At 47.0% G+C, this 14,835-nt stretch overlaps 1 protein-coding gene across 1 annotated transcript in view; it reads left to right on the top strand.

Moving 5' to 3' along the window:
• Positions 1-14,835, top strand: part of MYO1E (myosin IE) — a 221,547-nt gene that overhangs the window by 135,214 nt on the left and 71,498 nt on the right. Inside the window, exons 7-9 of the mRNA XM_016192846.2 lie at positions 492-623; positions 6,614-6,748; positions 9,539-9,671. Of these exons, the coding sequence (XP_016048332.1) occupies positions 492-623; positions 6,614-6,748; positions 9,539-9,671 (400 nt within the window). The remainder of the gene's footprint in view (positions 1-491; positions 624-6,613; positions 6,749-9,538; positions 9,672-14,835) is intronic.

A 14,835-nucleotide genomic window follows, 5' to 3' on the forward strand; every position in this document is an offset into this window, starting at 1 on the left:
GATCTTCTTTTGTCATCAGAGTCTTTTTATTTTATTTTACACGAGCATTTTAGATGCAGGAAAATGAAAGGCATCACTTGTGCCCCAAGCCTTTAAACAAATCTGCCAGAGGGAAAATTTCACTTCCTTTGAAAAAGGCAAGTCAACCTCCTCTCCCTGGCACTGTGGTTTTCTGTTGAATTCTTTCTGTCTTCCGGTTTAGTAGGCAGCTGGGGGGGGGGGGGTGGGAACTGGGAGGGAATGTAGTATGTCCTTATTTAGTCAGGCTAGAACGATAGATTCTCTCTCAATACAAAATTGTGTGGTGGCATGAAAACCCAGGTTATTGTCCGGTAGAGAGTGAGGAAGTCTGAAGCAGAACTGGGAATAACTCAGAACGTATCTTTCATGAGCAAATTTCCTTGAATTATGTCCACTTGATCCAAAGACTGATTGACACATAATATGCTTGTTCCTTGACCATTAAAGGAAATCCCTAACTTTTCTTGCAGGGAAAATACTTTGAAATCCAGTTCAGCCCAGGTGGGGAACCAGATGGTGGGAAGATCTCAAACTTCCTTCTGGAAAAATCCCGTGTGGTGATGAGGAACCCTGGAGAACGGAGTTTTCACATATTTTACCAGGTTTGCGGTTTTTTTTTTTTTTTTTTTCTTTCTTTCTTTCCTTCCTGACTTGGTTAGCCATTTTCCATGTTAACTTCTTTTTCTGTCACCCAGTCCTGTGGTGTCTACAGTCTAATTTAGCATACTGAGAGCTACTTCAGTGCTGTGGGAATGAGCTAGTCACTGTGCAAAACCAACTGGGAGAGGGCTAGGGAAACAGCATCATGGTTCCACAAAAGACTTGCATGCCTCAGGCTCTGAGGTCCCAGGTTCAGTCCCCAGCACCACCGTAAGCCAGAGCTGTGCAGTGCTCTAGTCTTTTTCTCTGTGTCTTTCTCTCTGTATCTCTCTCATTAAAATAAAATATTTTTTAAAAAGAGGAACTGTGAGGCGCTGCCTTCCTACAAGGAGAGTATAGTTCTATTATCATTGGAACAGGAAGACAGAATTTTCCCCAAAGACGAATAACTGAGAAAATGTTAACATCCTTCCAAAACACAAGTATTGTTTGATTCTGAGCCCAATAGAAATTCAGGTGGGGAGACTGGGCTGAGCATGAGAGCTGTTGAGGGAGACAGGCTAGAGGAGTAGAGGAATAAAACGGGTAGAGGGGGTTGGACAGCCTGAGCAAAAAAGGAGGTTGGAGAGGGGACAGCTGCCCTCTGGGACAGGCTTCAACCAGCTTGTCAGGGCAGAGTCTCCCAAAGGGAACTATTGAGCCAGAGATGTGGAAGAGACTCTAGATCTTTAGTGCCAGGTCTTCAGAAGCCAGGCAGAGATTTGAGAGAAACCACCGCCTGCTCTTAACAGGAGCTGTGGTTGTGCAGGCTGGAGGCTGGGGAGGAACAGGAATCAGGCCCCGGAAATGGTGGTAAGAGGAAAACCTGGGATCCTGCAGGTCCCAAGCTCCCAGAACTCTTGGGTAGCGTGGAAGTGGTGGGTCAGTGTCCATGGGAAGTCGCCCCATGAGTCACCTCACCAGAATGGTGACGGGAGAGACCACAGTGCAGATGAGATGCTGGGATGAGGAATCACTACTACAATCGGAAGAGTTGCAGAGTCCAGGGAGAAACTTCTTCTTTTCATTTATTTATAAAATAAAATATAGAAAATATCAACAAAACCATAGGATAAGAGGGGTAAAATTCCATACATTTCCTGCCATCTGAGTTCCGTAACCCCATCCCCTCAATTGGAAACTGTTTTATTCTTTCTTTCTTTCTTTTAACACCAGAGCACTGCTCAACTCTGGTTTATAGTGGTGTGGGGGATTGAACCTGGGACTTTGGAGCCTCAGGCATGATAGTCTCTTTGTTTAACCATTAGGCTATCTACCCCACCCTAGCTTTCCTATTCTGGCCTCAGGGGTTATCCCCTTGGGCTCGGTGCCTGCACTACAAAATCCACTGCTTCTGGAGGCCGTTTTTCCCATTTTGTTGCCCTTGTTGTTAACACTTGTAGTTGCTGTCATAGCTGTTGTTGTTGTTGGATAGGACAGAGCAATCGAGAGAGGAGTGGAAGACAGAGAGGTGGAGAGAAAGATAGACATCTGCAAACTTGCTTCACTGCTTGCGATGTGACCCCCCTGCAGGTGGGGAGCCAGGAGCTCAAACCAGGATCCTTACGCAGGTTCCTTGCACTTTGCACCATGTGAGCTTAAACCGCTGCACTACCACCCAGCTCCCCGCTTTCCTATTCTTTATTCCTCTGGGAGTATAGACCCAGGATAATTATGCGATGCAGAAGGTGGAAGGTTTGGCTTCTATAATTGCTTCTTCACTGAACATGGGCATTTTCAGGTCGATCCATACTCTCAGCCTGTTTCTATCTTTCCCTATTGGGGCAAGACTCCAGAAAGGTGGGGTTCCAGGGTACATTAGTGAAGTCGTCGTGGTAGCATCTGCAATGTGGTGTCTGAAAAAACATTAAAATATAAAGCAGAACAAATTGTTTAATAATCTGGAACCTAAAGGCAAGAATACAGCAGATGAGATTTGAGGTCTCCATTTTGGAAAAAGTTAGTAGGTCTATTTTAGGTATATTCTTTTATATATATATATGTTAATTTTTAAATTTATTTATTTACTTATTCCCTTTTGTTGCCCTTTTTTATTGTTGTAGTTATTATTGTTGTTATTGATGTCATTGTTGTTGGATAGGACAGAGAGAAATGGAGAGAGGAGGGGAAGACAGAGAGGGGGAGAGAAAGACAGACACCTGCAGATCTGCTTCACCTCTTGTGAAGTGACTCCCCTGCAGGTGAGGAGCCAGGGGCTCAAACCGGGGATCCTTACGCCGGTCCTTGCGCTTTGTGCCACCTGCGCTTAACCCGCTGCACTACCCCCCGACTCCTTATTTTAGGTATATTCTCAGGGGCCCATGACTTTACTAGTTTTTTCTGAGCCAGATAGCTAACATGCAGGTGGGCCAAAAGTATTGTCTGGGGAGATGGTATCAGGGTTGGAAATAGGACTAGAAAGCTGGATCAGGGAAGAGAGTATCTTCTAAATCTGGGAAAAGTATGTAAATGTTAACTGTTAACTGTAAAACCCTAGGGGAATTTCTAAAGAAGTTGTTTGTGTTTGTAGGCAGAAGAGTTGGGGTGGGGTAGGGAGCTTGAAGATGCCAAAGATAGGGTTAGAGGGTGTCCCTCATACATGATGTGAGCAGGGAAAGATGGAGAGAGAAGTGAGGAAGTTCTTTCTGGAACGAGAACAATTTAAAATTTTATTTATTTACTTTGAGGGTTTTTTTTTTCTTTTTCTTTTTTTTCCATTCTTTTTCTCCAGAGCACTGCTCAATTCTGGGTTATGGTGGTGTGGAGAATTGTACCTTGGACTTCAGAGCTCCACCCCCTAGTTTGAATAGAAACAGAAAAATTAAGAGGAGGAGGGGAGATAAAGAAGGAGGAAGAGAGGGGGTGGTTGATAGCACACCTGGTTAAGTGCACATGTTACAATGCACATGGGCCCAGGTTCAAGCCCCTGGTCCCCACCTGCAGGGGGAAAGCTTTGTGAGTGCTGAAGCAGTGCTGCAGGTGTCTGTCTCTCTCCCTCTCTTATTTCCCCCTTCCCTCTTGATTTCTGGCTGTCTCTATCCAATAAATAAATAAAGATTTTAAAAAAATAAAAAGAGAGAGAGGGGAAGGAAGCGAGAGAGAGAGAGAGAGAGAGAGAGAGAGAGATAACCTGCAGCCCTGGAGCTTCCCCTCTGCAGATAGAGACTAGGGCTTGAACCCAGGTCTTTGTACATTGTAATATATGCACTCTACCAGGGGTGCCACCACCCACCTTCCCCCCCCCCGAAAAAAAAAAAGTAAAGAAAAAACAAAAACAGAAGAAAAAGTAGGAAGACGGGGTGGGGGGGGGAAAGGTTCTGTGAGGCAAAGAAGGAAACCAAGCAGAGCTGATGTCATGGAATGACCTAGAACTTCTCAGAAATGGAAGCCAGCTTCCCCCTTCTAGGGGTATGGCACAGAACCCACTGGAGGAACTTGAACAGAGGAGAGACCCGAGTCTCAGTCACCCTAAACGCTGCTGGGTTGGAGCCTCTCTTCTTCATTCAGAGACAGCTTCCTGGGGCAACCTTGGAAGCTGACTGATGGCGCCATCCGGCACATCCCCTGGGGGAGCCCTTTTAGAAGCTCTAACTCAGATTTCAGGCAAATAGCAGATCTGGAAACAAACGCTCCGAGGCGGCTAGTTGGTTGGGAGGTCGCAAAATTTCCGTGTATAGAACTTGAGACTGAGGCTAGAGACAGCTCAGACATGGAGCACAGGCCTTGTCCCCAGGGCTGATCCCTGGCAACATTTGTGCCAGAACTGAGAGGTCCTCTGGTCTTACTCTTGTGAAAATTACAAATAAATCAGGAGAAAGCCACTAGCAAGTCGGTGCTAAGTCAATAAATCCCAGCTTGCTTTCTACTCTTCCCCTAGAAGTCTCACTGCTGGACCACTGCAGTTCCCTTTACCAGACCAGGGGGAATTCTCAGCCCATCTAGGTCTTAAAGCTGACAAGGAGAATCTGCAGATTCTTAAGCAGAGCAGAGAGTCTGAAGCTCTCATATTTGGGGGGTTAGGATCATTGATCATTTTACCTTTGTTGTTTTACTTATTTATTTATTCCCTTTTTGTTGCCATTGTTTTATTGTTGTTGTTGTTATTGATGTCATTGTTGTTGGATAGGACAGAGAGAAATAGAGAGAGGAGGGGAAGACAGAGAGGGGGAGAGAAAGACACCTGCAGACCTGTTTCACCATCTGTGAAGCGACTCCCCTGCAGATGGGGAGCCGGGGGCTCAAACCGGGATCCACCGGTTCTTGTGCTTTGCACCACGTGTGCTTAACCCGCTGCGCTACGGCCCGACTCCCCCACCTTTGTTATTTTATTTCTAGATAAGCAGATGCGTGAGCACACACATACAGGCAGAGAGCGTGAAAGAGACACAGCACTAAAAGGCCCTTCTGTGGAGGAGTTGTTCTCACAAAAAAGCCACACTGTTCCAGTGAGCTATTTTGCCGGCTCTCTTTATTTTATTTTATTTTATTTTATTTTATTTTATTTTATTTTATTTTATTTTATTTTATTTTATTTTATTTTTTAAGAATGTGCTTTCTGGGCCAGGACATAGTTAACACAATTAGAGCACACCTTTTGCTATGCTCGAGAACCCAGGTTCAAGGCCCCAGCACCACATGGGAGCGCCGTGCATGGCATCAGGGGAAGAACCATGAACAGTGAAGCAGTGCTGTGGTGTTTCTCCTCTCTCTCTCTTTCTTTCTTTGTGTCTTTGTCTTTCTCTTTCTCCATTCCTTCTTCCTTTCCTCTATCTCTCTATATATTTTTTCCATCTTAAACTAAAAAATCAAAGAGTCTTCTGGAGTCAGTAGAATAATGCATATGCATGGCAATAAAAAAAAAAAAGGTGCAGTGGATAAAGGACTAGAATCTCAAGCATAAGGCCCCAAGTTCAGTCCCGGGCAGCACATGTACCAGAGTAATGTCTGGTTCTTTCTCTCTTCTTATCTTTCTCATAAATAAATAAATTTTTTTTTTTTAAAAAAAAGCACTTCATTAGGCCCAGTGGTGGTGCACAAGGACCTGAATTCAAGCCTCTAGCCTCCACTTGTATCGAGGAAGCTTCACGAATAGTAAAGCAATGCTTCTCCCTCTCTGTCCTTAACCTCTCAAGTTCTCTCTGTCTGTATCCAGTAAATAAATAATTAATTTTAAATGAACTTTTTTAAAAAAAAATCTATTATTTATTCCCTTTTGTTACCCTTGTTTTATTGTTGTAGTTGTGACTGATGTTTTGTTGTTGGATAGGACAGAGAGAAATGGAGACAGGAGGGGAAGACAGAGAGGGGGAGAGAAAGACACCTGCAGACCTGCTTCACCGCCTGTGAAGCGACGCCCCTGCAGGTGGGGAGCCGGGGGCTCGAACCGGGATCTTTATGCCGGTCCTTGCGCTTTGCACCACCTGCGCTTAACCCACTGCGCTACTGCCCGACTCCCTGAACTTTTTTAAAAAATTATTTTATTTCGATGAGAGATACAGGGAGGAAGACGCAAAGAAACGCCAGACACCAATCAGCTCTGGCTTGCAGTGCTGGGGATTGAACCTGGAAGCTTGGAACCTCAGGTATCAGCATCTTTTGCAGAACCATTATGCTGTCTCCCTAGCCTTTTAAAATGCACTTTATTTAGGGATACAAAGCTAGGCTTTAAATTAAAAAAAGTCATGTTTATCTCACGAAAGAGACAGAGAGAGGCCACAAGTGAGAAAAATCAAACCCATGGCCTCGGGCATGCCAGTCCTGCTCTCAGCCCTCAGAGTCTCCCCTCCCGCGCCCCAGTTGCTCAGAGATCATTCTAGAGAGCAGACACTTCATGCCCCCCCCCCACACACACACACCCCGGGCCTGGGCTCAAGGCTGGTAGCTCCCAGAGCCAGGTGTGCCTGGGCCTAGTTTCAGGATCCAGGTCCCACCCTCTGCGTTTCTCCTGCCGCAGCTTATCGAGGGCGCCTCTGCGGAGCAGAAGCACAGCCTGGGCATCACCAGCATGGACTACTACAACTACCTGAGCCTCTCGGGCTCCTACGAGGTGGACGACATTGATGACAGGCGGGAGTTCCAGGAAACCCTGGTAGGTGCCGGCAACGGGGTAGGTGGGATCACAGAAGACTCTTCCCCTCCCCACACCTTGTATCCCCTCACCACGCCGCAGGAGCTCTGAGCTGAGAGCTCTGATGTGGAAAACACTTTTGTTTTTGCCTCCAGAGTTATTGCTGGGGCTCGGTGCCTGCACCAGGAATCCACTGCTCCTGGAGGCCATTTTTTCCCCCTTTTGTTGCCCTTGTTGTTGTAGCCTTGTTGTGGCTATTATTGTTGTTGTTGATGTCGTTCGTTGCTGGATAGGACAGAGAGAAATGGAGAGAGAGGGAGAGAAAGATAGACACCTGCAGACCTGCTTCACCGCCTGTGAAGCGACTCCCCTGCAGGTGGGGATCCGGGGGCTCGAACCGGGACCCTTCCGCCAGTCCTTGCGCTTTGCACCACCTGTGCTTAACCCGTTGCGCTACAGCCTGACCCCCCCCCCCATGGAGAACACTTTTACCTTGCCAGTGGGCTCGAGTTTGTTGTTGTTTTTTTTTTAATTTGAGGGAATTAACGGTTTCTTGTAAACAATTAATACAGTTGTTAATACATGTGTAAAATTTCTCACTTTTCTGCACTCACCCCCCAGCTAGGTTCTCCTCCACCATCCTGCACCAAGACCTAAACAGCTCCCCCACTCCCTGCCCCCAGAGTCCTTTACCTTGGTGCAACACACCAAACCCAGTCCACGTTCTGCTTTGTGTTTCCCCGTCTGCTCTTATTTCTCAACCTCTGTCCATGAGTGGGATCATCCCATATTCATCTGTCTCTTTCTGGCTGGTCTCACTTAATGTTATTCCTCCAAGCTCCATCCAAGATGAGATGAAGGTGAACTCACTGTTGTTATAGCTGAGTAGTATTCCATTATGCATAGAAACCACAACTTGCTCAGCCACTCATCTGGTGTTGGACACCTGGGTCACTTCCAGGTTTTGGCTATTACAAATTGTGCTGCTGTGAAGATAGGTGTACACACATCTTTTTGGATGGCTTCATTTGATTCCTTTGGGCTTTAGTTTTTCATAAATAAGTGAGTAAATAAATAATAATGGAGGTTTGGGTGATGGTGCATGTGGTTAAGCACACATGCTACTATGCACAAGGACCCAGGTTCAAGCCCCCAGGCCCCATCTGCAGAGGGGAAGCTTCATAAGTGTTGCAGTGCTGCAGGTGTCTCTCTTCCTTTCTCCCCTTCTACCTCCCCCTTCCCTCTTGATTTCTCCCTGTCCCATCAAATTAAAAGGAAAAAACGTCTATTTAAGAAAATAAATATGGGAGTTGGACAGTAACGCAGCGGGTTAAGCGCATGTGGCGCAAGGACCAGCGTAAGGATCCTGGTTCGAGTTCCCGGCTCCCCACCTGCAGGGGAGTCGCTTCACAGGCGATGAAGCAGGTCTGCAGGTGTCTGTCTTTCTTTTCCCCTCTCTGTCTTCCCCTCCTCTCTCCATTTCTCTCTGTCTTATCTAACAACGACGACATCAGTAACAACAACAATAGTAACAACAACAACAATAAAAAGACAACAAGGGTAGCAAAAGGGAAAACAAATAAATAAAATTTTAAAAAGAAAAGAAATACATGGGTGGCTGGGTGGTAGCACAGGAAGGTACGTGCACGTAGTGAGAAGCGAGAGGAATGGCACTGGAAACCCAGTTTGAGCCCCCGGCTCCTCATCTTCAGGAGGGTCACTTCACAAATGGTGAAGCAGGTCTGCAGGTGTCTTATCTTTCTGTGCCCCTCTCTGTTTCCCCTTCCTCTCTTGATTTCTCTCTGTCCTATCCAACAACAGCAATAACAACAACAACAAAATGGGAAAAATGGCCTCCAGGAGCAGTGGATTCGTGATGCAGGCACTGAGCCCTAGCAATAACCCTAGAGGCAAATAAGTAAATAAAACCTTTAAAAAAAATAGCCAAGTTCCACGCATTTGAGCGATTTTTTTTTTCAAAACGACATTTTGTAAGCATGATCCTCTTTGATCTCTTGGCTTTCTGTAGTCAATATTCTTTTGCAAGTTCATTCTAGACAGGGATCTCCACATCCACTTGGAGAAGGAGTTGCAGTGGGCTTTGTGTATTGCCACTGCTCCATTTGGATATGCTTCCTAGGGGCCGGGTGAGATGGGCTTGGTAAAGCACACAAGTCACCATGCACAAGGACCAGAGTTCAAGACCCGGACCCTAAGCTGCAATGGGGGGCCTCATAATCCCTGTAGCAGGCTGCAGGTGTCTCTCTGTCTCTCTCCCTATCTCTTTCCCTGCTTCTCTCTGTCTATATCATAACTCACCATAACTGTATCATGATTAAGCGCACATATTACAGTGCACAAGGATGCAGGTTCAAGTCCCTGGTCCCCATCTGCAGAGGGGAAAGCTTCACCAAGGCTACAGGTGTCTCTCTGTCTCTCTCCCTATCTCCCCTACCCTCTCAGCTTCTCTCTGTCTCTATCCAATAATAAATAAATAAAATGTAAAATATAATAATAATAATAATAATAATACGACCCAAAATTAGGAATAGGCTTCCTAGTGACCAGAAAGTGAAGAGTGAACAAGATTGCATGTCTGAGGCCCTGGGTTCGAGCCTCAGCACCGCCTGTACCAGAACGGTGCTCTGGGCTTTCTCTCTCTCTAAATAAACAACAAGGTCTTTGAGTCTCTGTCCTTCCGGAATCTACAGCAAGCCTTAGAGGGACTTCGGCCACTGGGGCACATCCAGCCCAGCCTCAGCTCCGGGCACCTTTGCCCACCAGCTGATAGACAACCCTTCTCTCCTACAGCACGCCATGAACGTCATCGGAATCTTCGCCGAGGAGCAGACGCTGGTGCTGCAGATAGTGGCCGGCATCCTCCACCTGGGAAACATCAGCTTCAAGGAAGTGGGCAACTACGCGGCCGTGGAGAGTGAAGAGTGTGAGTGGCCGGGGTGGCTGGGTGAGGCAGGGGAAGGACACTTGTCTGGCTCCCGTCCCAGGGCCCCCGCGACTTGGCTTCACTTCCATCTCAGCCCAGGTGTCTTGCTGTCTAAAACGGTCTCGTTTGGGGGCGTAGGAATAGCTCACTTGGAGAGTGTGCTTGTCTGCCATGTATGTGACCCACGTTTGAGCCTGACCCCTACTGCTTTGAAGCAAACTTACGTGCTATTCATCCTCTCCCTCTCTCTCTCTCCCCCTTTCCCTCTCCCTCTCTTTCCTCTCTCTGGCATATGCCATAGCACAGATAAATGCATTTGGTTCTGTTGTTTAAACTTTGAGAGAGGCCATCAAAATAGCTCTCTTGGATAGTGCACTGCTTTACAATGTGCACCAGGCAGGTTCAAGCCCAGCCCCTTCTGCACTGGAGGAAGCTTCAGTGTTGTGCTTTCTTTCTTCCATTGTCTGCCTTCCTGTCTATTTCTTTTTTTTTTAATATTTTATTTATTCCCTTTTGTTGCCCTTGTTGTTTTATTATTGTTGTTGTCGTCGTTGTTGGATAGGACAGAGAGAAATGGAGAGAGGAGGGGAAGACAGAGAGGAGGAGAGAAAGACAGACACCTGCAGACCTGCTTCACCGCCTGTGAAGCAACTCCCCTGCAGGTGGGGAGCCGGGGTTCGAACCGGGATCCTTATGTCGGTCCTTGTGCTTTGCGCCACCTGCGCTTAACCTGCTGCGCTACAGCCCGACTCCCTGACTTTATTTGCCCCAGGTCCTGGGGATTGAAGCTGGATTTATAGTCTTGTGAGTTGACCCCCCAACCCCCCTGCAGGTGGGGAGCCGGGGGCTCGAACCTGGATCCTTCCTCCAGTCCTTGCGCTTTGCGCCATGTGTGCTTAAACCGCTGGGCTACTGCCCCTTCCTGTCTATTTCTATTAAAAAAAATAATAACCCTGGAGCTTTGAAGCCCCACTGATGATAAAGGATAGATAGACAGACAGACGAGCTCTAGGAAACCAGGCAGTTTTCCACATCTTGTTATAAAAACACGATGATCAGGGACTTGGTGCCGGCACACCTAGTAGAAGGTACAGGTTACAGTGTTTAAAAGGACCCAGGTTCAAGCCTCTGGTCCCCATTTGCAAGGGCAGGAGCTTCACAAGCCGTAAAGCAAGGCAGCAGGTGTTCCTTTCTCTCCCTCTGTCTCTTTCTCTCTCCCCCCTCCCATCTCTCCCTTCCCTCTCAACTTCGCTCTCTCTATTTAAAAAAAAATGGCTGAAGGAAGAAGTAAACAAAACTTTTTAAATATAGAATGATCTCTAACTGATGACAATTAGAGCAGGGACTCCAAAGAGTTGTCTCCTTATTAAAAATCTTTTCTGTAACTGATGACACCAGGCACTCCCATCTCGTGAAAGGCCTGAAGAGTCAGTGGCAGGATAGATGTTGACCACAGAGAGCACCCAGACCTTGGTGTCGCGATGAAGGAATCAGAGCTGGAATTCTGAAAAAACAGGGTGGAGGGGAGGGATGTACATGGGCTACTAGGTTGGTTTGACTAGTGATCTTCCCTCCTTTCTTTCCTACATTCTTTTTCCCTCTCCCCCCTCTAGATTTACTTTATTTATTGGGACAGAACGCCAGAGCATCACTGTGGTACATACAGAACCAGGGATCCAACCAGGAGCCTCAGGCTTGCAAGTCGGGATCACCACCCGCTGTCTCCCCGGCCTAAAGGCGGCCATTAATAGTCACATCGGTATCGGTCAGAGACTGAAGGTCTCAGTGACCGCTTGTATTCTTGGAGAATCAGTCGGGTCCCTGGTTATGCCTGTGACTCCAGTCTCCGGGGCACCTAAGGCCTCCCACGCTGCTCTCAGAGCCTACACACATCCTCCACCACCCAGGAAGACATTTCTTCCTTTCTCAGCATTCTTCCTGGTGGATAATTTTAGAACCTGGTCATAAATAGTAACCCACTCGTTGCTGACATTGCAGACATGTTATTTCCATTCCAAATAAGGCCCATATATATATATCTTTGTTGCTTTTGTGATAAAAAGAGAGAGAGAGAGGGAGAGAGGGAAGTTCTGTTAACTTCTGATGTCTGTCTGATAAAGAGAGAAATGAATTATGTTCAGCAGGGGAGGACATGGGGGTATAAAACGATAAATCAGGTCTGGAAATGTGACCAGCGGTAATAATAGCTCTGTTCCTGGGATTCTTGGCCACACCCAGAAGAATTGTCAGATTTCCCATGTTCACAGTTTGGGGCTCTTGACTGTTTCTGTGGGAGCCCACTGGGGGTTTCTCTTGCCTTCTGGGGGTGGCACAACCCATCCCTGCTGCTCTGTGCTGAAAAGCAAACACAGCCCTGACACGGGAGCTTTTGACCCCGGGTGCTCCAGCCAAACAGTGGCTCACTGCACACTGATGTCCAGACTAACAGCTTTCTTGGCCAACTGGGCCAGGCCCTGGCTTGGCAGTGCCCGGAAATGCCCTGCCTCGAGGTTTTCTTTATTTTAAGGCACTGTGGCCTTTTTATAGCTGTGTGGATTTCCACCAGGGCTGAGACTGGCTGGACCTTAACATTTTTGTTTGTTTGTTTAACCAATCATCCACTGTTTCCTGGGCCCAGGAGGTGGCTGAGTGTGAGAACTTTTGTCTGGAGTGTATGAGGCTCTGGGTTCGAGTCCTGGCATCCTGTGGGAGCAGCAAGTACCCTGAGTGGTGGAACAGTGCTTTGCTTTGCTCTCTCCCTCACTGTCTTTCATTCTGAGAACGGAAAAAAAAAAAAAAAAGTTGGTCCGGTCAGGGACTAAGTATTGATCTGCATGCGTCCCTGGGTTCTCTCTCCAACACCACGCAAGAAAATAGAAACAGGGTTAGGGGCAGCGTAATGGTTACTCAGAGTCTCCAAGGTCCCAGGTTCAACCCCTGGCACCGCCATAAGCCAGAGTTGGGCTGTGCTTTCTGCTCTCTCTATCCCTGCACAAGAAGAATATCTGCCCTAATACTGGGGCCATAGCCTGATTTTTGCCGTCTGTATTATGTTCTAGAATAACCGTGGGATAAGTGTATAGAGAGAAGTGCTGGCCTGTGCCTTATAGAGAGAGGAAACAGATTTTCTCTGACTGTTGTATGTTAACTGCCGCTAGGGTTATCACTGGGGCTACACTATAAAGCCACTGCCGCTGGCAGCCAATGTTTTCCTCTCTGCCCCCCCCCCCTTAATTTTATTAGCTAGAACTGAGAGATTGAGAGGGGAGAGACAAAGATAAAACACTTGCAGACTGGTTTCACTGCTTGTCAATCATCCTCCCCCCACCTAAGCCCCGCCCCCTGAAGGTGCCGAGTTGAGTGGTTGGGCCTGGTGGTATGTGTGCTTACCAGGGTGCACCACCACCCAGCCCCCTGGCTATAGTGCCATAGAGGGGAGCAGTGCTGAGAAACCCATTGTGGCTGGACTACTGAGGCATAGTCATCATTCATAACAACCAATTTTGTTGCTCCCTGACCTTAAACGTATAGAACGATAGAATTCCCTGGGTGTGATATTTTTAAGTTCCTGAGAATCCCGACAGCCATGTATGTCTTCCCACATTACCAATGCAATTAGTGGCTTTCTTTTCTTTTTTTAATTTTTTTATTTTTGTCGTAATTATTATTATTACTGTTGTCGTTGTTGGATAGGACAGAGAGAAATGGAGAGTGGAGGGGAAGACAAGAGAGGGGGAGAGAAAGACAGACACCTGCAGACCTGCTTCACTGCCTGTGAAGTGACTCCCCTGCAAGTGGGGAGCCAGGGGCTCGAACCGGGATCCTCATGCCGGTCCTTGCACTTGGTACCATGTGCGCTTAACCCGAAGTGGCAGTGGCCCTCCTGTCCCCATCCGTAATGATGAGAAAGCACAGGACCCCAGCGCCAACGGCAGACACACCACGTGTTCCTTGCTGATGTTTGAAAATGGCAAAGCGGAATTTTGCTTTGTTACATCTTTTTGGCCTTGGCGTCTCATTCTTTCTCCATTTCAGATTTACACAAGAAAATCAGTCCAGCTCCGTTTTTTTTTTTTTTTTTTTTTGCCTCCATGGCTATTGCCAGGGCTCGGCGCCTACACCACAAATCCACGGCTCCTGGAGACCATTTTTTTCCCCTTTTGTTGCCCTTGTTGTTTTATCATTGCTGTGGTTATTGTTGTTGTTATTGCTGTTGTTGGATAGGACAGAGAGAAATTGAGAAAGGGGGAGAGAAAGACAGACACCTGCAGACCTGCTTCACCGCCTGTGAAGCGACTCTCCTGCAGGTGGGGAGCCCGGGCCTCGAACCGGGATCCTTACGCTGGTCCTTGCACTTCGTACAGCTCAGTTTTTTTTGTTGTTTTTTTTTTAACTCTTGATGCAGCAGTGAGCGTCTGACCTCATGGAAGTGCTGAGACATTACTTTTTAGCAGCCCTTTTGTGTTCTGTGTAACTCTGGTCGACTACTCCAGAGTGGCGTCAGCCTTTTAAAAGCAGCCAGTGGGAGTCGGGCTGTAGCGCAGCGGGTTAAGCGCAGGTGGTGCAAAGCACAAGGACCCGCAAAAGGATCCCAGTTCGAACCCCGGCTCCCCACCTGCAGGGGAGTCTTCACAGGTGGTGAAGCAGGTCTGCAGGTGTCTATCTTTCTCTCCTCCTCTCTGTCTTCCCCTCCCTCTCTCCATTTCTCTCTGTCCTATCCAACAACGACAACAACAATAATAACTACAACAATAAAACAACAAGGGCAACAAAAGGGAATAAATAAATATTTTTTAAAAAGTTATAAATCAATGTTAAATCACTAATAAAATAGTGAAGAAGAAAAAAAAAAACTAGCCCATGACAATCACAGCATGGGATTGTTTCCAAAGCAAGTTAGGAGAGTTCCACTCTAGACACTTTCTTTCCATTTTAAGAGAGAGTGAAAGGAAGCATAGCATCTAAGCCTCCTTTACTGTGCTGACATTGGGCTTGGACATGGGCCACACACATCTAAACTTTAATTTTATCTTATTTTCTTTTATTTCCTTTATTTATTTATTTTTGCCTCCAGGTTTATCGCTGGGGCTCGGTGCTGCACTACAAATCCACTGCTCCTGGAGGCCATTTTAAATTTTTTTTGCATAGGACAGAGAGAAATTGA

The sequence above is a fragment of the Erinaceus europaeus genome, chromosome 16 (genome assembly GCF_950295315.1).
Source record: "Erinaceus europaeus chromosome 16, mEriEur2.1, whole genome shotgun sequence".
Lineage (NCBI taxonomy): Eukaryota > Metazoa > Chordata > Mammalia > Eulipotyphla > Erinaceidae > Erinaceus > Erinaceus europaeus.